Here is a 25884-nt window from a genome sequence, read left to right on the forward strand (position 1 = left end):
CTTGGCTGTGATACAGCTAACACCTGAGTGATACAGCTGATACTTGGGTGATACAACTGAAACAGCTGTGATACAGCTGCATATCCACAGGGCCCTACTTGTTCCCCGACTTTTGTGAGTGAAAAGTTGTCACACACCGGCACAAGAAAGCTTTGTAAAACGACTCTAAACCAGCTCGGTTTTTCGCTCAAAAACATTGTATAGTATTGATGAGTTTTTTATCAATACTTATTTTGCACCAAAACGCGGAACCACCGTAAAGCGAAAACGCACGGCGTTAAATAACGTAACCAACTCCAAAACAGCCACCTGCGCCTATGAAGCTCGATTCAGCTCTGGCCAACCATAGGCCAACATGGCGGCGCCCGAGAGCAAAAATGAAAATCGTCCATTGGTTTGTGTTAGACCAGGGGTTCTCAAAGGGTGGGCCATGGCCCACAGGTGGGCCACAGAGCATTTTTAGGTGAGCCACAGAGCTATTTAGAAATTTCAGAATTAATGTAAGTTTAGGTATATTTCTTATGTTATTCCGTAAAAATATATTCGTATTACCTAATTATACGTAGGCTACATAAAGCTTTTCATACGATCTCTGATTAGACGTAGTGGCACGCTTTTTCTACTGGCTATGACAACCTACGGCTAACAGCAAATAGAATAATTTCAAGCGCATAATAACTGGAAGATAATGCTGAAGTAACTAAGTATTCCTGCAGGGTCATATGTCGTACGCCGTTGAAAGAGGTATGCAATGAACTCGCAATGAAGTGCATTGATGTACAGATTTACTGTACTTCGGCAGGCCGTATTATTGCAAGCTATAAATAATCATAATTGCAAATTATTAGGAACTTCCTGCGAAGGTATACTGCACCACCGCGACGAACCTTAATGGATGGAGGATTTATCGGAGCGCATTAATCTTTGAAGTCAGTTTAAAATGTCCAACCTGGAAATCGTTACATAATGAAAGAGTCACAGGAATTGATTGTATCATTGGATTGAATATTCTGACATCGAAACTTCAGTTGTTTTCGTACAAGACATACAACCCAGCAAACACCCGATCTCCCACGGACTTACGGGTACGTCCACAATTGTGCCCAATCGTCCCACAACCCAAGTTTAGTGACTGAGGACTTGCTCAGTAAGTCACAAATTGACGTCCAATTATGTAACTCCAAGTGACCCCCAGAGGAAGTAACTTTTGGAGTGCTCCTATGCCAGTCACCAATGACCATTCCAGTGGATGTCATAATAGTGTGATGCCTGGATGCCACCTACACAGGAGTTGATTTGGATGTCCCTACTGGGAAATCGTTTCTATGAAATCAAATCTGCATTATTCTGCAGTCAATGTTTAATAAGTTGTCTGAATACACTCATGATACATGTGAAATCTAGTGGAGTAAAGCGGTGAATGTTGATATGATGATGACTTTCTCATCTCGTGGAACTTCACAAGCCTGGCTATCAATCATTGCGGTCGCACAGTGCTAAAGAGGCTCGATATAATGTGCGATACAGAGACACAGTAGCTTATTTTATTGTGACATTACTGGGTCGAAAATGCCCACACCAGGGGCAAATACTCGAAATGCATGTGAAATCTTCTAACATCAGAATTTGATAATCGTCATGATGGGATTGTGATGACTATTCCGATCACTAAACAACGCAGTGCGCAATCCTACGGGCTATTACGTTAAAATGAAGTCGAACTCGCCTGTTGCTTCATTTCATTCAACCATAAAACCAGACGCTTGCCTTCTTCTATTTGGCGAGAATCGCGCATGCGCGTGTAATTCAATTTGATCAGTGTATGTAGTAATGGCGAAGGGACGAATTTACCACAGTAATGGTTCAGTTCAGTTCATAATTGGAAACGTAGTTTAACAGCGTGATTGTGAGATGTCTCTTTGTCATGAGTACCGGAAGTGCAGGAAGCTTGGTATTTGAGTGCTATATTTATTAAACAGCAACAGTCTCGATCATCATGAACTGCTGATACGATATAATGAATTGGACTATATAATTATAATAAAACGGCTGTAATATCACCTACAGACGAAATTGATCGACCCGCTGCTAATCGGTAACTCATGCAAGCCGATAATTCTTGCAGTACATTTGATACTATATGATAATGTATTGATCATAGAAGTCTGATTTATTGTGATCTGTTGCATAATGTATAACAAGCAATATCTTGACATTTAATATGCATCCTCTGATAAGTTTTACAAGGATTTCCTAGGACTGCAGGATCCAATCAGCAAACCAGATGCAGCATAAAGTAATGTACCGATATATTATAACATATTGGTATATACTGAATTTTGAAGTGTTATGTAGGCTAATAGAAATGTAGAATGTTCCTTTATGGAATGTGAGATTGCTGAATTTGTGGCTGCATGAAGATTGTAGCATCACATTAACATATTCATTTTCGTAGTTTTGTGTCCACAACAGTATATAACCATCGATAATAGCGTTATTAAAATAATTGAGGCTTTCAGTGAACATGTAAGAATTTATGGCATTATTGGTTTATATTTAGGGTATTTTAGGAACAACATTATAATGAGTTTGTTAGCCCATCTTTAACCTCGCTCTAATCAAAGGATACTCCAACACTAATCCAATTATACACTCTATAAACTTAACATGTTCATGGCCTGGGGCAGACGTGTTGTTGACAATGTTACCGCAATGTTGGCACGGCCTCCGTGCATACTTTTGATGCTTGATTATAACTTTCAATATTAGTATATATACACGGAAACATTGCCTACATTGCAGCAGTATTACCGAAGTAGGCTATGGATGGGCCCTAAGGAAGGCTGATTGCTCATGGTCATCTTGCCGTCGATAACAAAAACACAACTTTATTATCAACGGATTCATACGATATATGAATGGGACGTATCTGTGTTAAGTTACTTCATTTCTACCAGTAGACTAGATATTGAACAGGCAATGTTATGTAGTTCTAAACTTCAGAGGAAGGTGCCGCAGTGGTGCTTTGTTCATGGATCAATATGTTGAATTATGTAAGTTGAAGTTACGAACTATATATGATAATTTATGATTGTTCATTAATTAGCAATTTATTACCCTGAAAAAAGTGCCATCGATGATGCGGAAATATATTATTGACGTTGGTTCGGAATCAGGCTGCTCAAACGTGCTGGGTGAAACTATAATTTTATTATCAACTGCATTCTTATAGTGGCAAAGAGCGTGTAATTTCAGTAGGCTTTCTTGAAAATAGTCATATACTTGGCTCGAATCATTGAGAATTGATACTCGTTCGAGATTTGAGTAACCAAACCAATGTGCTCAGCCCTACTGATTAGTCATTACACTGTAAGCTAAAACGCGTGCATTTATGCACAAAAAAAACACACAATAATCGATTTTTTTTTTAGATGCCACATTGCGTGGTAGCGATGTATGTCATAATATTGTGTGGTCTGAAGTGGCATGTCAGTACCTATCGCTGCAGAGCTCGAAATTATGTACCTGAAATACCTCCACACTGTGGATCCACAGGCTCTTCTCGAAACAATATTTTATTTTAGAAGAATCGGTTGTGGAATGTACAATAAAAGAAACAGTGTAAGTTGCCGTTAAATATGACAATACAAATTGAAAACATAACAATTTTATGACACAGTAAGACAGGATTTTATACAGTAATAACAGAGATTCTTGCAGGTACAGAACTGCAATACACAACTGAATAGTATGTGCTGTGCATGTTGAAATGAACCCAATCATTTTCGGATGACACTCGTCAGAGGTATTCGTCAGCAGCTAGTGGAGAATTGGAAATAACATTGTATATCAACAATCGTATCACAAAATAGGCCTTCACCAGCATGAAATTTCGCGAGAGTGAGCGTTTAATGCACTATTCCCATGCAGGTGGTGCACAAACTTCTGTTGACAGAGTTTCGAATGGTGTATTTTGATAAGATATAAAATACACCAACCGAAACTCTGTCAACAGGAGTTCGTGTACCACCTGGGAATATTGGATTGAATGCTCTCTCGAAATTTCATGCTGCTGACATCATATTTTGTGATACGATTGTTGATATACAACGTTCTTTCCAATTCTCTACTAGATTTGCTGACGAGTGTCGACCGAAAATATTCGGGTTCATTCCGATAAGAATATACTATTTAACAGTAATAACAGTATAAAAGAACTGGATTCGGAACTAAAGCAAGGTGTATGAACAGTAATGTTGTCAATAAATATTGTTTCTCAAAAATTGTCTGGTTTCATGATCAAATGATTGATTGAATTGCCAAAATGCCATAGTAAACCAATTTTGGCTAAACAGTATGTTATTTTGGAACAGCCCTAATATACAGTGCCACTAAAAACGAAAAATTTACTAATGAAGGCACAGCAAAAGTCTAGCCACTAAAAAAAACGAATTATTGTGCAAATGCAAAAAATAACGAAATCCACTATGTACAGGTACATTCCATACCAAAAGAAAGCACTACTCACAGTCCAAGTACTTGGAGCAAGGGAGATTAATTAGCCTACATTTTTTCAATCGATTGCTGGGCATTCTGATATTTTTTCCAAAAATTGACGAACTTGTTCGACTGGAATCCTGAATTTTTATCACCAACAAGGACACGTTGAATGAATGGCAATATTTGAAAGACCTTGGGATAACTAAGATCCCATGCGGAATAGCATGCTACGAGATCAATAATCATCTCAAACGGTCTTCTTTCGTTTTCGGATCTGCGCTTGATGGTGATGCGATTGGCCGCAATCCACGACTGTTCATCTCCATTCTCATGACGTGCAATCAAAAGATGTGGAGGTGTCAACTTTGAAGTCGTTAAATCGACTGTATGTGCCTGGAATTAAAACAATATGTTAGATTTAAATGATATTGCTAAATGTTCATGTGCGAATCCAGAGCACATGACCAACTTCAGCTAAAAATGCTTATTTGAGACTTCTCATAATGTAATGACTTTCTCTTGACTCGACTTGACTAAAGTCATTAATTTCTCAAAACACAAAAACGACTCGAAACAATCTGTGTATTGACTCGACTTGAGTCATTGCGCATGACTCGAGACTCAGATGGCCAAGAAAGACATTTCCACCGTCATTTTGAATAATACTAAAATAACCACACTATTGGCATTTCTTCTATTCGTACAGGCACTAAAAAATGCTACCAGAAACTACTAAAAGGAAAATCAGTGTATTATAAATGCGAATAATTCGGTATCACCAAACAGTCATAAAAAATGGGTTCAACAGAACTGGAACTGGAAACTGAGCAGTCATCACAATGACTTGAGTCATAACACCATGAATCGGACTCGAACCTCTACTTGTTGACTTAGAATCGCACTCGACTCGGCGGTGAATTGAGAATGACTCGACTTGATTCGAGTCAATCCTATGAAAGTGACATTGAGTTGTGACTCGGAGCCTTGTGACTTGGTTACGACCCTGCTTCTCATACTAAAGATATAAATGTAGTTAAATCGGCGAATAGTTTAAAGGGGCACTGTTCTCTAAAAATGATGTCGTCTCAAATTGAAGGGCGAAACGAGAAAAAGTTTTAGGCCACAGCCATATTCTTCACAATGCCACCGTAAAGGAGCTGCAATTTATTGAATTTTTTACAGGGGAATCATGCTCCAGCAGTCACACAGAAATCGAACTTTATATCGTTGTCAGCCGATGTTATGAAGGAAATATGTCATACAAGCAAAGGTCGTTTAAACACCGCGTGCAACGGAAGATGTTCAGTCAACTACAGAAGACAACTATATGAAGTTCGATTTCTGCGTGACTGCTGGAGCATGATTCCCCTGTGGAAAATTCAATAAATTGCAGCTCCATTACGGTGGCGTTCTGAAGAAAATGGCTGTGGCCTAAAAAATTTTCTCGTTTCGCCCTTCACTTTGAGACCACATAGTTTTTAGAGTGCAGTGCACCGTTAACAAGCTTAGCTCCAAAGGGCAAATTTATAATAAGTTATTATATTATTCGATTATTAATTGAAGCATTAATTTATGCACCAATTGTGTTCAGATGCATAAATTTCTCTCCATCATCAGAATCTTCAGGGGTACCAATGAACCTCGGACCTCGTTCGATCATAACTTGTTAGCTGCTTATTCTTAAAGGGGCTCTGCGCTATAAAAATTATGAGGTCCCAAATTAACTCGCAGGTTGAAAAAAAATTTGCCATAGACATCGTCTTCAGAAAGCCACCGTAATGGTGCTGCAATTCAATTATGGTTAACATACGAACTGCTTTAGGAGGATTTGTCCTCCTTTTTCAGGTTTTTCAAATTGTCGTCCTAGGACGCCTAAATGTCTTCGTTTTTGGCAACTCCAGTACTGTTAGTGTGAAAATCCTCTCCCGATTCCAAAATATGACAAACATATAAATTGAAAGAATTTTGCATAAGACCCGTTACGCTCGAGCTTCCGCGTTTCTTAACCCATTGCGAAATTTATGGTGCGTTAACTTCGCCATCGCTTTACTCGTTGTGACTTCTATATTTTCGCAAAGGGTTAAGAATTGATGACTCGCAGCCACGTCAGTTGATCTTAGTACGAAATTCTGCAGCTCCATTACGTCGAGCGCAGTGTTTAGCATAGCATAATATACCTTCGTTTTAGGACGGCTCAAGAATTTCGATCATATTGAAAGATTTTATTAATAGAACTTTTATGTATATCTAAAACAGAGGTCTCCAACTCAAATATGCTAGCGGGCCAATTTCCTACTTTTTGATGGCGCCGCGGGCCGCAGGCACCAATAATAGGGGAATTCAATGTATTTCCGAGTAGGCTTTATTTGACGGGACCTTGCAGACTGACATTCCACACACATCTTGGAAATGTGATTTACTATTGTGAATTCATGCCTGCCACGAAAAAAATCACATTTTAAAATATTCGAACACAATTGTTGCTGCACTTGGCATAGTTGCTGTATATTTAGTTGTAGTCACCATGCGACTGTACAAATGCATCGGGACATCGTAAAACTATCGTGTTATAGTTTTGCAGCTAGCGGACATTTGAACTGGCACAATTATAGGTAGAATACTTTAGAATTTTAAAAAGATTGATCTGATATCAGAGCATTGGAGCAGTGCCGCCTAATCCGGGTTTCGATCATACTCCTGATAACAACGCTATTGATGATGTCATTACCCAAGTCAAATTGAATCAGCATTAGATTTACGCTCAAATGTTGGAACAGATCTATTATAACTTGAGTATAATGATTACTGTGCCATAGCGTTAGAAATTTCCAATCGCCGAAGTATTCATTGACCTTCCATTGCGTGGTAACTTTTGAAATTGATGTAATAGTGAAGTTTGATGAGTAGTTTCAGGTTTCTGGAGTAGTTTTGGGGCAAATATCCAGTTTTCAAAGTAAAAAGGGATATTTGGCAGTTAAAGATTGTCGAATACTGCGAAATCCTAAATACCGTCACGGGCTGCATAAAATGGCCGCGTGTTTGAGACCTCTGATCTAAACTGAAGCAGATCCATAATAAACAGGTAGCAAATCTTACCTGACAAAGACATATTGCACTCAAACCATGGTTCGACTTTATTTTCTTGTCTGTGAGAGCCTTCTGGAGTTCGAGCAGGATATGAATTTCATCGTCTTCATTTCCCTGCAAACAATTAGAGTCATAATAGGCACAGGTGAGGGACATTCCTGCAATTCAAAAGTTTCCATTCCATCCATCACATTCCATTTTAGATAAAGGCAAGTTTGGGCATTAGCACTGTACGCAAGTTGTGGAATTATTGATTAAATGCGCGCTATCTCGTTTGCTATCATCTGAAGACTACTAATTCTTGTCTGCTTTATACACTCGTATTCCGTCGGTGTCACTTGTCAGTGTTTGATTTGTTATTAGTACTGCGCATTGTGCAGTACACGGCGTTGAATTACGTTGTCACAAATTGATGCAACACAAGATTCTCGATGGCGCAAATTCTGAATTTATTCGATTAGTTTGAGCAGCAACATTCTATGCTGATTTCACCAAACTTACGATCCTTATTTGATGTACAAATTCGACTTCATCGTTAGAAACGTAGATTTCATCGCGCGCTCCGAGAAAACCATCTCTTATTGCGATTTGACGAGCAAATATACCTTCTACAAATTAAAGTGCATTATTTGCATCGGTGAGGACCGCAAGCGGCGTTTAAAATATTTCAGCGGGAAATCGCATTGCGTAGCATTGTGCGATGCGATATGCGTGACCAGAAGAATCTCGCTAAATGGTCGCGGCCCCGCGTAACACTGATAATACGACTTCTTGAATTACAACTGAATATTAGAGTCAGAATGGCCATTTTAAAAGATCGTGGTTTTGCGTTTCAAAAAGAGGGATTTCGACACCACCTGGTTACGCGCCTGCCGCCACCCCATGCAAAAATAAAAGTCAGTGCCTATGACTGTAGCACTGTTAATTATCAAGCATGATACCAACCTCTTGATCAGTCTGATTTCCAAAAACTTTATCAAGAGTGAGAAGCATTTCCATGTACTTCTCATGCATTTCTTCAACACTTCTATCAACAAGCAGTTGAAACTCATGTCTGATCTATTGAAAATAACAATGCGTTACTCAGAGCTGTTAGTCATGAATATGCACATCACTTAAACAGGTTACCTAGAGTAAGTAAATTCATCCATATCATTCATTTTAAAACACATAGCCTAGTTATTCAGAATAACGCGAAACAATCACTTTATATTGTTTATTTATTCGCTAAAAGCTTTTCGACTGACCCTCATCAGTAGCGAACGTCAGTGATAGGGTGGATCAAATTCGAAATGTAAGAATTATTTTGTGTCAAAGATGTAATAATGACAAAAACAAACAACTAGTAGACGGGCAACATACGGTAGTAACGATACAATACAAACGTTAACGAGTACATATTCGGTTATAGATAACCGAGAACACAGCACACATTAATGAAATATTCCAAGGGTTTAGAGGCGTTCATTCTGCCTAACTGACCATGTTGTTTCGTAGTGAGCTAACAAAAATATCCGCCTCGTGCAACAGCACGACCAACTTTTCAGCTATGGCGCTGCAATTTGGAAGAGCTAAAAATTTTTTAGTTGTCCAAGCCTGGTATAGTGTACACTGTAAGCATGTCATGTAATGGGAAAACAGTGTATGCTAATGCAATAGGAAGATAAATATGCAATATAATTGCTTATTTTGCCGAGGCACACAAACAATTTCAATTTACTGATTTTCGAAGTTATGACTGCAAATTGAAGTCATCTGTAAAGAATGAAAGACCTCACCAGTCTAATATCTTGCAGCATTGGAAAGCTCTTCAAAATTTCAGCAACGCCACCAAATTCTAGCACCTTTAACTGAAGCCTGGTATAGTGTACACTGTAAGCATGTCATGTAATGGGAAAACAGTGTATGCTAATGCAATAGGAAGATAAATATGCAATATAATTGCTTATTTTGCCGAGGCACACAAACAATTTCAATTTACTGATTTTCGAAGTTATGACTGCAAATTGAAGTCATCTGTAAAGAATGAAAGACCTCACCAGTCTAATATCTTGCAGCATTGGAAAGCTCTTCAAAATTTCAGCAACGCCACCAAATTCTAGCACCTTTAACTGATTGCGTCTGTCGTGATGAGTGAACTTCATGAGAGTGATGACATTCGGCCAATTGGCACCAGGTCTATTGAACTCTGTTTCCAACTGCACCCTGGCGTCTTCAATCGTTATATTAGGGTGACCTTTTGAATAAAATGAAACTTATAAATAATAAAAAAACGAATAACAATCATCCAATCACCTGATGAGCCTAGACACAAAGCATGCGCTCTCCATGAAGACGTACCAGATGCCTTTGTCTTTTGTCTGAGATTCCTCAACTTTTGCGACAGCTTTTTCGAGAAGTAATACTGAAAAGCATTTGATCATGAATGCACTTTAATATATTGAATTCGGATAGGATTCGGGCAGTAGGTCATAGTCAAGAGAAGACGGTGCTTCATTGCAAAACAAGTCCAGTGTCTTCATATTTTTGTGTCTCTTTTTACAATGGCTACAGAGATCTTCATATTTTGAATACACTATGCCACAGATCCTGCATGACATGATAACACTCGGATGTTGTCTGTGACAATAAATGTGTGGACAGCAAATCGGTAGTTCCGATAAAAGGGCACAACCAACACTTTCCATTAGACATTCTACCAAACCATATTAAGTAATTGAAACAGGTCAAGTGCAAAGAAAGATATACATAACTTCATCTGCAAATGAGGTTTCATCACTAGGTCTATTATGATATCTTCAGATGAAATTATTAAACAGCATTAGCTCCCATTTTCATGGTCTGCTCTTAAGGCGCATCAAGCTGCTAGATCGAAAATAGGTAATCTATATCTACTCATACCGCTGGGCGCTGGTGCTGTATTTGAAACTCGATAACATTAACATAACATTATTTACAGATGATGTTGAAAATTTACATAAACGAATTACCTTGCAGTAAATCAATGTGCTCCCTCTCCATTCCGTTTTGAACTAAAAACATCTCCATTCCCTCGCTATATGCTATTTAGATTCACGTAACAAAGACCGACAGATTCACGGTATATCTCACTCACTCTGGTCCTGCGTGGTAACGATCGATTGTCTCAGGATTGCGTCATACAGTCACGTGACTCAGTAAGTCATGCGTAAAGAAGAGACAGTTCATCAATGATAAAATACAAAGGGTACTACTAATAACTGAATGATTGCTATACTGTTGGCAATGATCGCGGTACCCGATACGAGTAAAATGTTCAACGTCAGGGTGTTTCATACATATTTGTATGACAAATTTCTTCAGTAAGTTCGGTAGGGAAATAATATGATCAACCTTTTATTTTATCGCAATCTCTTAGTATGTTGATCTGATAATTTGTTTATAATAAACTGAAATGAGTAACAAGCGATTAACTATAAGGATTAACGTGACTATCGTAGGTATGTAAAGTCAGACCAGAGCAAACCTCAAGACAGCGAGTCGTCAGTCAGGTATTGGTACAGCATGACCATGATATCTGATCACCAACCTATTTGCTTGAAGCCCGGTACCACTGTCGGTTACAATCTTGGTTATTTATAACTGTAATAATATTGTTAATTAAACACTGCAGCCTGAAGTAAAATCTATAACTTAGGACATACCGATCAAATCACATTTTGCGAGGCTTTTCGGCGTGTATCAATATTACCGCGCTTTAGGCTGCCTGTGATGATATATCACATCAATAGTAACCTCGAGAAGTTTCAGAGTGGAGATTAGCAAGCGACCTCTCAAACTCCCTCTCAATTGATATCCGGTATGAATGCTTGACACCACAGGAAATTTGTCCGGAATGACTATACTGATATGCATGTGAGCTCATAGACACATCATATGAGCATTAACCCACATCTTATGACATTCACTGATGATGTGTGGACGTGCACACAACATGGCGGATTCTCGATGTCAGATCTCAGCCGATAATATGTGTCAGCCAAATATTGTATATACCTATGCACAATGTTGTGTCTCATTCAACGCTTTGAATTTACAGTGTATAATGAGTATAATGTGGGAATAGTCCAGCTTGAACTTCATTGTCTTCGTTTTTTTTTACAGGACACATTCTAGATTCCTGACTTGGCTTCTTGACAAATGGCTTCACTACAAACATTATAATAATTTTGATTATTTAGATCGGCAATGTCTTCAATTGATAGTGTTCAACAACGTCGAGAACATTGTACGAATATTGTCTTGTTGACTGGAACCGAAAACGTTCGGAAGAACTACTGCCACATTGAACAAGCCGTGCTGCAAAATCGGTGCTACGTCATCCTCAGGAAAAAGTCAAAACACTATTGAAGGTATAAAACGTTGAATACACTTCATGGAAACCAGAGGCTGTGGAAGTAATCATCTTATGAACTGAAGTAGATGTAATGTTATGGATTTATACACACCTAGAGGTAACAACTTTGAAGTTGCGTCAAATCTACTCGAAATGGAAGTAGATAATGCAGTTCTGAAAAGTGCACAAATAATAAGTTTTAAAAAGTAAATTTGGTTGAGGTGTTGCGTAGACCTTCTTAGCGTTTAATCATAGTTGGTGGTCAAAGAAATTGTTTGCACTAAAGTAGAAATAGTAGCAACGCCTTGAATTTCTACTGCTGTACAATTAGCCATTTACCAGGCTTGTAAAAATCACATCAAAATGAAGTAACAAGTTCTGATGAAGGATTTTGTGCTCTATTCTATCCCAGGGGTTCTTAACCAGGGCCTGTAGACCCTTTCGTGGTACGAAGCATCACATCAGAGGGTACGATATGCATTGTGGAATTAGACCTATATGCTGTGGTCCTCGTGCTATGCGCAATTTATGGGAATTGGCTATCTGATTTTAATATAGGTACCATCAGAAATTGTGTTGAAAATTAATTGGGGGCTGCGAGAAATATTATAGGTAGCATGAAGGGTGCGATCGCTGAGGCTAAGAAACAATGCTATTACTATGGCTTAATAATGATAATATTCAAGTTCTTATTGATATGTTCAAATAATAATCGAATGCAACATCTAATTCTGAATTAATTTGACTTCGGCAATGACTGTAGCAACAGCCTACTATAGTCACGACTATATCATAACCCGGATTAGGCTACACCGCTAAAATATTCTGATATCAGATCAATCTTCCGTAGATTTTAAAATACTCTACATAAAGCTGTGACATGTAAAAAGTCCACTAGCTGCAATATTATAACCCACAGTTTGACGATGTCATGATGCATCCTATTGCATTTTCTCTATAATTCATTATTTTAACAAATTATGCCCAGCAATAAAATGATTTTATTGAGATATTCAACTATGTGATTTTTTTCTTGTCAAACGTGAATAATACAATAGTAAATTACATTCTCGAGATGTTTGTGGAATGTCTGTATTCATCGTTACTATCGTACTAAATAGTGCAAATACCGATTTACAAGACATCAAACTACTTCCAAGTGTCGACATGGTCAAGATATGGAGACTCGTGGAATGTCGTAGTTGTATGCTTTTAAACAATATGCTTTTAAACAGAGATAGGGAAAGCAATCATTTTCAGGACTATAGTAGAAATATTTGTAGCGTCAGTAATCTAGTAGAAGTATAAGTAACGCATTGTACACTGTAAAAAATAAAGGTGTCCATAGACATGTTTACACCTGGTACCTCTTGAAACATGTCCGTCATGTAAAACCATACGACAGGTTTAGTTCCACCTGTTGCCTAACATGTTTCTGCCCGTCATGTAATCTCGAAAACACGTCTGACCTGAGACTTCAATTGACCTTTCACCTTGGACCGACTGGCACAAAATCTGTAGCCAGGATATGAATTAAAACAAGCAATTCAGTGTTGGATCAAATGATGGTATATTGAGAACAAATGCATCAAAACAAGAAAAATTCTGAAACGGCGAGAGTTTCGGATAATACGTAATGAAATAGGAATTACTATAACGGCTAAAAATATTGACATGTCATGGCGCAATTAATTTACTACTAACAGCCACAGTGTAAGTCGAAGAGTACCGAACGTTAAAAAGTTTTGGAACTTATGCAATGAAAGAAGAGTTATATACAACAATGGCTAAAAATATTGGCTCGTCATCAATGAATTAATGTACTACAAAAAGCCACAGTGTGAGCCGCAGAGTGCCTAACGTTAAGAAGTTTTGGAACTTATGCAATGAATGAAGAATTATTACAACAACGGCTAAAAATGTTGGCTCGTCATCAATGAATTAATGTACTACAAAAAGCCACAGTGTGAGCCGCAGAGTGCCTAACGTTAAGAAGTTTTGGAACTTATGCAATGAATGAAAAATTATTACAACAACAGCTAAAAATATTGACCCGTCCTCAATGAAATAATTTACTACAAAAAGCCACAGTGTAAGCCGCCTATAGTACGGTACCTAATGTTTTGAAGTTTTGGACATATGTAATGAAACCAGAATTATTCCCACAATGGCTAAAAATATTGGCCCGTCATCAATGAATTAATTTACTACAAAGAGCCACAGTGCCTAACGTTAAGAAGTTTTGAAACTTATGCAATGAATGAAGAATTATTACAACAACGGCTAAAAACATTGGCCCGTCATCAATGAATTAATTTACTACAAAAAGCCACAGAGCAGGCTGCCAAGTACCTAACGTTAAGAAGTTTGGGAACTTATGCAATGAAAGAAAAATTATTACAACAACGACTAAAAATATTGGCCCCTCATATATTAATTAATTTACTACAAAAAGCAACAGTGTAACCCGCAGAGAGCCTAACGTTAAGAAGTTTTGGAATTTATCCAATGAAAGAAGAATTGTTACAACAACAGCTAAAAATATTGACCCGTCATCAATGAATTAATTTACTACAAAAAGCCACAGTGTAAGCCGCCTAGTACCTAATGTTTTGAAGTTTTGGACATATGTAATGAAACCAGAATTATAATAACGGCTAAAATCATTGACCCGTCCTCAATAAATTAATCAAATTAAATTACAATGAACAGCCACAGTCAGCCACACCTAACGTTAGAAAGTTTCGAAACGTATGTAATGAAACAAGAATTAATATACCGGCTTGAAACATTGACCGGTCCTCGATTAATTAGGTTATTACAAATTGTCACAGTGAAAGGCGCCGAGTACCTAATGCAATGACACAAGAATAATAACGGCTATAAAATATTGACCTGTCCTTGGTGAATTATTCAAATTAATTTACTACGAACAGCCAAAGTCTACCTAACGTTACAAAGTTTCGAGACAGCCGCAGTGTACTTAACGTTCGGAAGTTTCGAAAGAGAGTTCGTGACGACGGACCATGAATTAGAGGCTGATGGAGCGAACTTGATGTTGAACAGCCAGTATATTGCCAGTATTATGGTCATAGCATGATGGAAGCTTCTGACCCCTTTGATAACTTTGCCATAGAAGAGAACTTTCCATTCATTCAGGATCGTATTGTACTTGATCGTCGGATATAATTCTTTGGCTCCTGATAAATAAAAAATGATATTAGCTTAGTACTATCGATGTGGTTGAGATTAAGAATTGAGTTGAGTATGAGGCCTAATAATGCGTCCTTTTTCAATAGGATTTGTCTTCTTTCTCGACTTTTTTAATAGTGTCCTCGGAGGACGCCCTTTTGTCCTCTTTTTGTGATTTTGTCCTCTTTTTTGAAAATTCACGTTTAGAGCGAAATGCGAGTGATATGCCGTAAACTAGCACAGAAGGGACTCTAATGGCGGGTATTTCGGAGTGAAAAACGGTGATTGGAGCTCTGAGCGAAAAGTTGACCTTTTTTTAAATTTTTCCAGTCAACCGGTCACAAAGTGGGCAAAATTCACGGATTTTTGAGAATTCTTCTCCGGTTTTGCAAGTCTCAAATTTCTGAAAAAGCGTCCTCTTTTTAGATTTCCAAAATATGGTAAGCCTACCTAATAAGTCATTACCGCGTGCATAATGGTACCCAGACTGGAATGATTTTAGCATCACTCGTAACACTGCAACTTTCTAAGTGAAATAGGAGGGGCCAATATTGGTTTCACATCATCTTCTCTGATTGGACGCCATATACTAGTGAGAATTTCACTATAGTGTCCTACAGTAGCATGGACACGGGAAAATCTCGTTACTCACTGATATTGGATTACATCATTCTTTCGATTTACAGTGACCTGTCGAGATACAGTGTTAATACAGCAATACAGTGTTAATAGTGCCATAAATTGCCTTTTTTTGTATGATGTAGCCTGATTGCAGTGAGCCATGCGATTTGCTTGTGTCCACAACACAGTGACATAATGCTTTCACATACACCAAACAACTTACTTTGTCAACAAACAGGAGCTGCCATAGTTGTCATTGAAGAATTGAAGACCATCCACCCCAGTTTTTGACGACCTGAACGAGAAGTGTCAGAAATCAATTCAATGTATGTTTTGACGCGACTGCGGCGCCGTTAAGTAAATCAGCGACTTTTTAACCTTGCGCGGGCCCCTCTAATGTTGATAAAGATTTTCAGTCATCCGACAGGAGGTAACACGGTTGGGCAAGGGTGAAAACATGACATATATTACTACGCAGCAAATTCGATGACAATTATGTTACAAGCAAGTGCGCAGTCATGTCCTGCAAGGAGTTGCAGGTCGCCTTTGTATACCTCTGGGCTCATTTGACAAGAAATATTCCAAGCTTGGACATATGAATATCAAGGTTGAGGCGAGGCTGCGTACATCGCGTTGTGCAAAGGTTTCACCGCTTACAATATTTCTGCGAGTACTAATAAATATTATAATCAATTTCTAGAATCGCCTTGTAGCCCGAGGGTTGGTCGCCCTTATATGTAAGGAAGAAATGTCTACGTCTGGAAGCATGTGCGATTAAAAAATTCAAGAAAACAAAAATCTGCCCAAAAAGAACAATGTATGTTAATTTAAAAAGTATCTTTAGGTCACCGACGAGTTTTATACATTTTGAAAACTGACTTCACTTTTTGCTAACCCAGGGTAAAAATTAGGGCCATTCAAAGCCATATTTCGTTCTATGCATCAGCAAGTCGTGAAATCAATTTCAACACAAAACCGTATCCCTTTGAGCTATATTAAAGCTATGAAGTCACATTTTCCTGATTAGGTCATAAAGCTCAAAATTTACATTAAGAAGCGATTGGACAAAAACGAGGTTTAACAAATAATGGAGCTGCAAATACAAAACATTTCACCAGCGCTTTATGCACCCCTGCAGAAGTGGCAACCCACATCAGCGTCTGTGGAGCTCTCACTTTCCTTACCAAAGTCATTTTACGTCCGAATCGTAACTTCAAGACTCTAACATTTCAGACTACTACTGTACTGCAACAGTGATTTAGAATAAAAAATGGACGTGTATAACTGTTGTTGCATGGGTTTTACTCTTTAGTTCCGTCAGCGCCGATATTTGCATGTAAAAATACACCATTTTCACATAAATTCATATTTTCCAAAAAACTAAGTCATATTATTGATTTTCCAAGGTCATATAAAAATGGCCCTAGTTATAATATATATGTCATTTGTTGTGTCATGAAAAATGATTGCGCATGCCACAAATGCCAAGGGATTGTGCCGTCAGAGACTTGATCATAACACTGCTTTATACCTACGGTACCCAATGCGCATCGATCAAGATCGGGTAAATCTCCAGCAGACTGTGTTGACATCCCATTCAGAATGGCTTCGTGACGCAATTCGAATGTTTTTTCATCCTATCTAGAATCGTTTCCTTGTGAGGTATTCTCCACTTGCCTCTTATTGCGTTTTGATGTATCTCGATGCTGCGCTCGTCGTCTGTGGAGAGTATACACTATACATGTTGACTCTGTAGGACAAAATAGATCCTAATCAAAACATGACCGGTTATTGGTGCCAGGTGCTACTTCTTGCCAATGTTCCTTCTAAGCTGCTCGCATGCGCACAGACACGAGAAAAATTAGACGTAACATTGTCTGTTGGCGTTATCAGTATCATATCAAAATATTCATATTGAGGATATCTAGATCAAGAAAGCAAGATACTAAAATGCTCACATTGGATGTTGTGACTCGGGAATTCTTGCAGCGTTGACTAGATTTCTCCACAAGCTGCTGAGATTTCCGTTTACCGCAGCGTCCAAGCTTCTGCTATTCCAAGTTTAAGACGAGAACTTTTTTTTCATGGTGTCTTCGCCATTCCCTCAACTTGTTGCAGAGCTTGTCTTTCCATGATCCCTGCAATGTGGCATAGTTGAAGAAAGGTTTGGATTAAGTTTGGACAAACTTCTGACATGTCTATCACCAACATTGAAAAATTGGAATGTAATGCAGCCTCGGCTGTATGATATTACACATTGATATTAATCGTCAATAATTGGTGCGTGCATACGTCGTAGGACTAGCCTATTGCATGAACGTGGTAGGGGGATTGTCAATATCAGTGACTTGATCCCAGCACTGCTTTATACCTACCCAATGCGCATCGATCGACATCGGCTAAATCTCGAATAGACTTTGTGTTGATATCCCATTCAAAATGGCCTCATGAAACGATTCGAATGTTTTTTTCATCCTAACCTGAATCTTTTCTTGTCACGTATAGTCTTTTTACCCACTCGACACTTATTGCTTTTTGCTGAACCTCGATCCAGCGCTCGTCTCCTGGAGAATATACCGATGCAGGTTGACTCTATAATAAATATCTTCATCAAAGCCCAGCGAATTATCACCTTGCTGGTAATATTGAGTCAGTTTATTGCAGAAATAGCAAAAGTTTTTTCAGGCCCAACTATTTTGTAAGAACAGACAGTTCTGACCAGAAATGAAGATAAGCAGTAGCCTAAAATTCTAAGGCAATGGGGAGGAAAGAGGCAATTTTCATATACGAGATCACAATTTCATCAAAATTAAGATTTTCAGGGTGAAAAATGTCAAAATTGTCCGAATGTCAGATTTTATCGGTCAAAATCTTCGGCTTTTAGATAAAAATAAAATCACCCTAGGAAAACATCATGTATTCGTTGAAGAAGTTCATATCAACCTATTCTAACATACTTAATTCGCGAAACAAAAACAGTACTAACCTATGGTGGATTATTAGTAATCTATATAGACCAGGAATGGCCAACCTTTTCGGCTGAAGGGCCACATGCAATTGACGAACCAGTGCGCGTTCCACTAACCACGCCAAGCAGGTAAAATTTTCGAAGTTCATAAATAAACAAGGTCAATAATATTATTACTGGAGTAGTGCGGGTCTATTGTATACCACCCGCTAGGCACAGTTTGCAAAGGACACGACTATTCGGCGTCTGGCCACATCGATAACGAAAATCTCCGATAATATGCGACAATCATTTTGTGCCTGCATTTCACCATTGACAATCTTTATGCGAGCGCAAACGCGAAAAGACTTTCTCCCGTAATTGCGAATACAGTTAGAATCAATCGGATAAATTAGGCGTTTTTTTCGTTTTCAGTAGCGGGTAGGCTACTCAAGCAAGAAATCGTGCAACAATTAAACACACAAAGCGTGAAGAAAAATTTCGCTGCTATTCTAGTTTATTGCAATGTACGACAGTCTACTGAAAATGTGACTGGTCCCTGGATCTGCCAATGCGTCAGAACTGATATTTTAGTCATCAACATCCCAAGCGTCGCAGTCAGAATTGTAATTTTTTGTTGGCAATGCAAGTTCGCAATCTGAGCAATTCATTTTCGAATATATAACAGGAAATTAGCTAACGGGTCACGCAAAACCCTCTCGCTGCCCCCCCCTGATATATACAGGCCAATGCGATAATTTCGGAGCCGGAGCAGCAGCTTGAGCGGGAGCAGTTTAAATTTGGGCTGCTCTAACGCCCTTCATATAGCACGGCTTGATTTTGGATAAATATCTATATCCGTTTCTATTACAGATATCGAACAAGACAAGATAATTTTAGTACAGTATGATCACCATGATCATCGCTTTACGACGATAATTCTGTTTTCATGCATAGAATATAATTACTCACTTACATCTTCAAAACCAGTCATATTGTCCCATATCTTTGGCAGACAATTCATAAAAATCGCCGTTCAATTCAAGCGATTTGTCGTAATATTCCGCAGTGAATTTTCTGTCCTAGATGGTACTACGAACTACACATCTCCCAACATCATAAATCTCAGGTAGGTGATCAACCTTGATCACCTTTCTAATATTACCATGGATGATCAGCATTTTCATATTTAATAGCACCAGAGTAATAAATCGCTAACCAGTCTGATGAATCTGAAAAATAGAGCGTCATGTTCAAAATTACGCAATTTTAATTACCGGTGCTTTTCTCTTGTCGGCATATAGTTCACTAATAAACTTTGAAACATGTTGTATGATGCAGTCTAATGTAGCCATCTCACCATCAATGTTCCCTCTAAGCTGCGCCCGTGCGCAGTGCTAACACGGTCTCTGCGCACAGAAAATGTAAGTTGTGCACAAAAAATCCAATATGACGACCTTTTTTTAGTCTTTACGCACTGTTGTCCAAGGATCTGCGCATTGAGTTTGTGAGTGTGCTGCTTTGCGCAGACTCGTCAAAAATTAGAGGGAGCATTGCTCACCATATTGTAATTTACCGATACAGTATACCAGTAAATTATGGAGTCTCTGGTATAATATTTCACCAGCATGGTTGTAAAACACAAAGGAAACCGGTTTCTGTCAGCCTCACACTGAATAACAGTGTAAATATCGCCCAAAGCCTGTCTTGAGGATACCACAAATGTGACGGTGCCCGTCAAAATCTTCATAGAAAAATATTGGACCATCTTGATCCTGATTGACAACATGGATTGTCTTTTGCCTTATTTGTCACATAATTTTACAGAGCAAACTTGTCCTTCCATATCTTGCATTCGACAAAATGCAACATATTGGCTTGGATGCTTGGTATACACATCCTCGTAATATGTTAACTGGCTCAACTTTCTTGGGCTCATCATTTACTTAGTTAGGCGAAAACATTTCCCAACATGATATACTGTAATCGACTGGTTACCGTATGCACTCTGAAGCTGTATGGTAAGTGATAAACGATACTGGTGGATTGCTGCTTCTACACGGTACCATACTGCAGTCAAATGCAGCACACCAACTATGCACACCCCGTAGGCGCGTATATGAATCGGAAACACTTTTCCCGATGAAAACTGATGTGAAATGCATCCTGTACTAACTGGACAAATACGATCAATAACCGTCAGCCGGTAATAAACTCTACACTCAGTTTCGCCAACTTTGCTCGCCGCGTAGTGATCGCGGAGGGAAGTGGCTTCCCGACACTGAAAGTTTTTTAAACCAATCGTAACGCATACGGCAATCACGTGAGCAGTAAAGTAAAACTTCCGTTTGTTCAACCAATCACGTCGGATCGAACTGAAATTTTACCGTCGTTCTGCAACCAATCACGACGGATACTGAAATCGAGTACCGTGAACTAAAATTTCCTGTTTTCCAACAACGGATTCGGAAATCGCGTGAGCCGTGAACCGACATAATTATACCGCCGTTTTCAACCAATCACGACCAATACTCAAATGTCATTTTTATAGATAAGTAACCTACGCATAGATTCGCACCACCCATCATTACCCTTGCTCGCCGCGAGGAAATGACTACTGAAGTGTTCAGCAATCTGAACGCAGCATGATCGCTTATCCAATAGCTGAAGACCCGAACGCTCAAATTAAATAAAGTTGATCTTATTTGAAAGCTACCGTCGCGCTGATTCTGAAAATATACATTAAAATTTCATTAGGACAATGGAACTATAGAATGTAAACGTGGAATGGCAGCGACCGATTTTGCAGCTTCGTTCCGCTTCGCTGAAGCTTTACTCAGACTTATTTTACGGCAGCTACTGTAGAATTTCTGGCAATCCAAAAGTTGTATTCCAGAGCTCGGAATTTACTGAATCCGGTCTTGATCTAAAGCTACTGTCGCACTGATTTCGAAAATATCAATCAAAATATGGTGAAGCACCGTACTGAGAAGATAAACCACCCTCAACATCTAAAATCTGCATTGTTCAGAACAATCGGATGACCACAAAACAATGACCATAACAATGACCCATTGCGGCTCTTCGATTGTTCGGACAATGCCGATAATTCAGACTTGGAGGGCGAATTCTAAGCGGTTCAGTGCCTGATCATATGTTTACTTATATTTTCGGAATCAGTGCGACAGTAGCTTTCGAACAAGACCAGATTCAGTAAATTCTGAGCTCTGGAAGACAACTTTTGGATTGCCAGAAATCCTACAGTAGCTGCCGTAAAATAAGTATGAGTAAAGCTTCAGCGAAGCGGAACGAAGCTGCAAAATCGGTCGCTGCCATTCCACGTTTACATTCTATAATGGAACTAACCCGAAATAGCCATCAAATTCTGAAAATCGGCATCGTGCAGCGATGCAGCACAATCACCATAGCAACGACTTTTGCGTAGTTGCGATTGTTCAGAACAATACAGATTTGCCGACTTTTGGGGTGCATTTCGAGGGGGTCCCACTGCCCCGATAAGATTTTAATGTATATTTTCGGAATCAATGCGACAGTACCTTATAAATTGGCCCAACTTTATTTAATTTGAGTGCTCGGATCGTCAGCGATTGGATTAGCAATTATCTGATCCAACTGTATCAACATTGCGCAGAATCCGCGTCCCTGACACTATTTCCGTGTCCATCTGGTGCTCATCATAGTTATCTTTGGTTTTATATATCCAACCCATATATTTGGTAGTTGCGGTGTCCGAGAATGCTATTACCGAGAAGGACAATACTGAGAATGGACATTACCGAGAATGGACAATACCGAGAATGGACATTACCGAGAATGGACACCACCGAGAATATACATTACCGAGAATGCAATATATGCAATGCAGCCATGTTATGCGTATGAACAGGTGGTGTGTGTGCATAACGGTGTTGCCACATTCGGTATCGATTCTCAGGTATAAATTTCTCGACAACGACCTTTAGATTCTTGGCATTGGCCATTCTCGGTAATGTCCATTCTCGGTAATGTCCGTTCTCGGTAATGTCCATTCTCGGTAAAATCCGTTCTCGGCAATGTCCATTCTCGGTAATGTCCATTCTCGGTAAAATCCGTTCTCGGCAATGTCCATTCTCGGTAATGTCCATCTCGGTAATAGCATTCTTGGTAATAGTATGGAACCGGTAGTTGCATGGTCTTAACATAGAATGTAAAAAACATGTTGCCTTTCAGTTTTGAACTTGATTAATTGGAAAACACGTCGCGTTTTCTGTTTTAAACTTGATTATTTCCAAAACACATCGGCGTTTTTCGTTATTAAACGTGTTTTCGGAAAAAACATGCAAAAAACACGTTAAATACACGGTTTATTTTTTACAGTGTATTTCTACTCGGGTACAACCACTCAAGCAGCGATATACACGGCTTATCAAAACTATTTTAGGTGAAAATAGAATTTGAGGAAAGTACTGAAGTATGTACTTGAGGTGTTTCCACAATTTAATTTGATTGACGGGTTGCATACTCCGTATCACAACGTCAGAAGCTCTCCGCACGCAAGTAGACATAGTAGTTTCGTTATAAATTATCACTCAAGCACAAGTAGAAGTAGCGGTTCACAAGACATATCACAATTAATGCATGGGGAAATAGAAATTGAAGCTTTGACGCAAATTTCATGTTCTATGTCAGCAGAGTGGCTCCACAAATGATTTGCTGACATTGTTGTATATGTTTCAGGTAAAACAAAGACCAAGAAGAAAACTGTTGTTGCAACCAAGTTTATTGCGAATACGCGCTCGGGCTCTTAACATGATGTGGTGCAAATGATGCATCGTTTTATAATATGCAATGTAAATTATTACTTATGATTGCTCGATGCTTATCCCGGTTTTAGTTGTATTAGCAGTTGTACTTTATGTGACACGTTTCTTTCTAATTTCTCGTATGCACTTCAATTAAAATGTTTGTAATGGTAATTTAAAATTGACTTGAAACTTGCTATTATATTCAAAATCGCACTGACACATTTATTCATAGTGATTTCCTGATCGATTTCTAACCTAAGCCTGAACTTTGTAAACGGGTAATACTTCAGTAGTTAATGTTGTACATTGTACTTGTATTTTGCAATTGTTGTTTTCCAGTAACCCAATATAAACAGTTTGTTAGCTTATATGATGTTGAATTCCATGCAATTGCATCAGGTGTAGAGGCGGTCATCATGGAGGAGATGATAAAGCGGTCTCCACAGTAAGTCCTGATATGGTAATCCTGAGGAATAGAACAGGTGGCAAATGATATATCCATAGGGAGTCACGTCGCGTCCACAGTAGGTCTGACGCATCCATAGGGAGCCACGTCACGTTCACAGTAGATCCGTATAGAGTCACTTCACGCCCACGGTAGGTCATTTTAGACCAACTCAGGAAGTGGTTAGGACGCTCCTAATTGTCGACAAATCTACTCCAGGGAAGTAACGCTGGGCACCCTGCGGCTATTCCGCAGGGAATCAACTGGAAATCGAGTGTTTGCTGGGAAGGTACATCATGCATATTAAAAAATCTTTCTCCACTTCTCTGTAGTACCACATTCACCAACGAATTGTTCGATGCTGGCCCAGAATGATTATAATATTCCTCACAATAGTATCACAAAGGTCCCAATCCCACAGTGCGGGGATCTGATGATTGTGTTTCGCGACGCGAATGGAGCAGCGTACGAAAATAATCTACTTAAGAGTTTCTAGCTTATGACGTACCAGGGCCGTAACTGCCGCACCCAAACCCCAAATTGGGGGAGCTCATCGAAGGGGCCCAAGATTATTTCGTTGGTCGTTTGTTGGAGGATATTTATACAACTTGAGATTTTTTAGCGCTTCGCGCGATTTCATATCCCGGGAGATCGATATCATCAGTTAGAGAAAAATGCGCATATTTTAGAGAAATAGACATATCGGCGCTGTCCATGACCATGCACGCAAAACAGGATTATGACTCTAAGATATCAGGTGGGCCACAGCACATTTTTAAACCAGAAAATGGGCCACGGCCAAGAAAGGGCTGAGAACCCCTGTGTTAGACAATGCCGTCTCACATCCGCGTGCGGCGTTCCTTTAATGATGAGATCGCGCATTAGCTCATCAAAGTAGCTCTGATCACAGCCTTCTCTTGATCATGTGAAGTGCAATTCAGTGCAATCTTTGGAGATTCCGCGTAGAGTAGCGATCCAATCGGCGTACGACTGTCCCGGCTGCATTTTGCTATTGTAAAATTCGTACCTGGCTGCTTGCACACGAATTGAGTCCTTGAAGTGCTTAGACAACTTCTCAGTCAACGCGTCGAAGGATTGTGTACTGACATAAGCAGCACCAAACAAATTTCGTAGGAGCGAGTACCTTTCAGGTCTGACCCATGAGAGTAGACACGCTCTCTTTTTCTCCATGTTGGAAATGCCGTAAATTGCAGAGACGGGCATGGATCAGGATTAGGATTTGAAAAAACAGGATTTGTGAAATTTTGTCGGATTTGTATTGGATTAGAGATTTTTTCTGAACGGATTAGGATTTGGATTGAATTTACTTATTTTCTGGAAGATTGATACGTCGTGTGGCGAACAGCGACAAACTTTATTCAGATCCGTTATAAATGCACTTTTGGTTACTAGATTATCTTGAATCAAGGCAATTGTTGGTTGTGAAAGAAAATTTTCCAATCCCTTTCTTGCATAAACTAACATTTTTCCTGAATTTGCAGTTGGAAAAGGATTAGGATTGAACATGGACTTTAATATGAAAAAGTTATGGATTAGGATTTGGATTTGAAGATTAGGATTTGGATTGGATTAGGACATGGTAATTCCAAATCCGCTCATCTAGCTGGTAAATTGATAGGTGGTGGTTGAATCGTTGCAGTTATTGTCCCATTTCTCCTTAGATTTGATGAACGAATCAAACTTGGGAGCGGTTGCTTCAGATTTCGACGCACCGGGACTCAACCTCTGCGCTAATTGCGATATGGCTTCCTCATGCTGCAGCTTTTGCTGTGCCATATCTTCTTTGTGCTGTGCGCGTTGTTGGTGCAAATCTTCTCTGTGCCGAGCAGTTTGCTGCTCCAGATGTGCCTGTTGTTGCTCCAACTCTTCTTTACGCTGTGATTTTTGATTT

General features: G+C 39.1%; 1 protein-coding gene and 2 long non-coding RNA genes across 6 annotated transcripts; 1 reads left to right on the forward strand and 2 right to left on the reverse strand.

Annotated features, from left to right (window-relative positions):
* Window positions 1-2955: 2955 nt before the first annotated feature.
* On the forward strand, window positions 2956-24013 carry LOC145436856 (uncharacterized). Its single transcript, XR_013914446.1, has 3 exons — window positions 2956-3053; window positions 11808-11978; window positions 23460-24013. It is a non-coding gene; the product is annotated as an uncharacterized LOC145436856 (long non-coding RNA).
* Window positions 3558-10851, reverse strand: LOC145436855 (uncharacterized). Of its 3 annotated transcripts, none has more exons than XM_080314065.1 (6): window positions 10578-10851; window positions 9928-9991; window positions 9627-9823; window positions 8533-8646; window positions 7597-7701; window positions 3558-4893 (listed from the first exon to the last, which is right to left on the reverse strand). In XM_080314065.1, the coding sequence occupies exons 3-6, from the start codon at window positions 9729-9731 to the stop codon at window positions 4564-4566; spliced, it is 654 nt and encodes a 217-aa protein (XP_080170191.1). In that variant the 5' UTR covers window positions 9732-9823; window positions 9928-9991; window positions 10578-10851; the 3' UTR covers window positions 3558-4563. The 3 variants fall into 3 exon arrangements, with proteins under 3 accessions (XP_080170191.1, XP_080170190.1, XP_080170192.1); XM_080314064.1 differs by having other exon boundaries at window positions 9883-9991; window positions 10578-10850; XM_080314066.1 differs by lacking the exons at window positions 9627-9823; window positions 9928-9991; window positions 10578-10851 and adding an exon at window positions 9366-9498.
* LOC145436854 (uncharacterized) lies at window positions 15044-20819 on the reverse strand. 2 transcript variants are annotated; one of them, XR_013914445.1, is made up of 4 exons: window positions 19699-20819; window positions 17307-18367; window positions 15999-16070; window positions 15044-15162 (listed from the first exon to the last, which is right to left on the reverse strand). It is a non-coding gene; the product is annotated as an uncharacterized LOC145436854 (long non-coding RNA). The 2 variants fall into 2 exon arrangements; XR_013914444.1 differs by lacking the exons at window positions 15044-15162; window positions 15999-16070 and having other exon boundaries at window positions 17842-17913; window positions 18256-18367.
* Window positions 24014-25884: the final 1871 nt, after the last annotated feature.

This window comes from Botryllus schlosseri, chromosome 4, assembly GCF_051294905.1.
Source record: "Botryllus schlosseri isolate E-star chromosome 4, Bs_hap1, whole genome shotgun sequence".
In the NCBI taxonomy this organism is placed as follows: domain Eukaryota; kingdom Metazoa; phylum Chordata; class Ascidiacea; order Stolidobranchia; family Styelidae; genus Botryllus; species Botryllus schlosseri.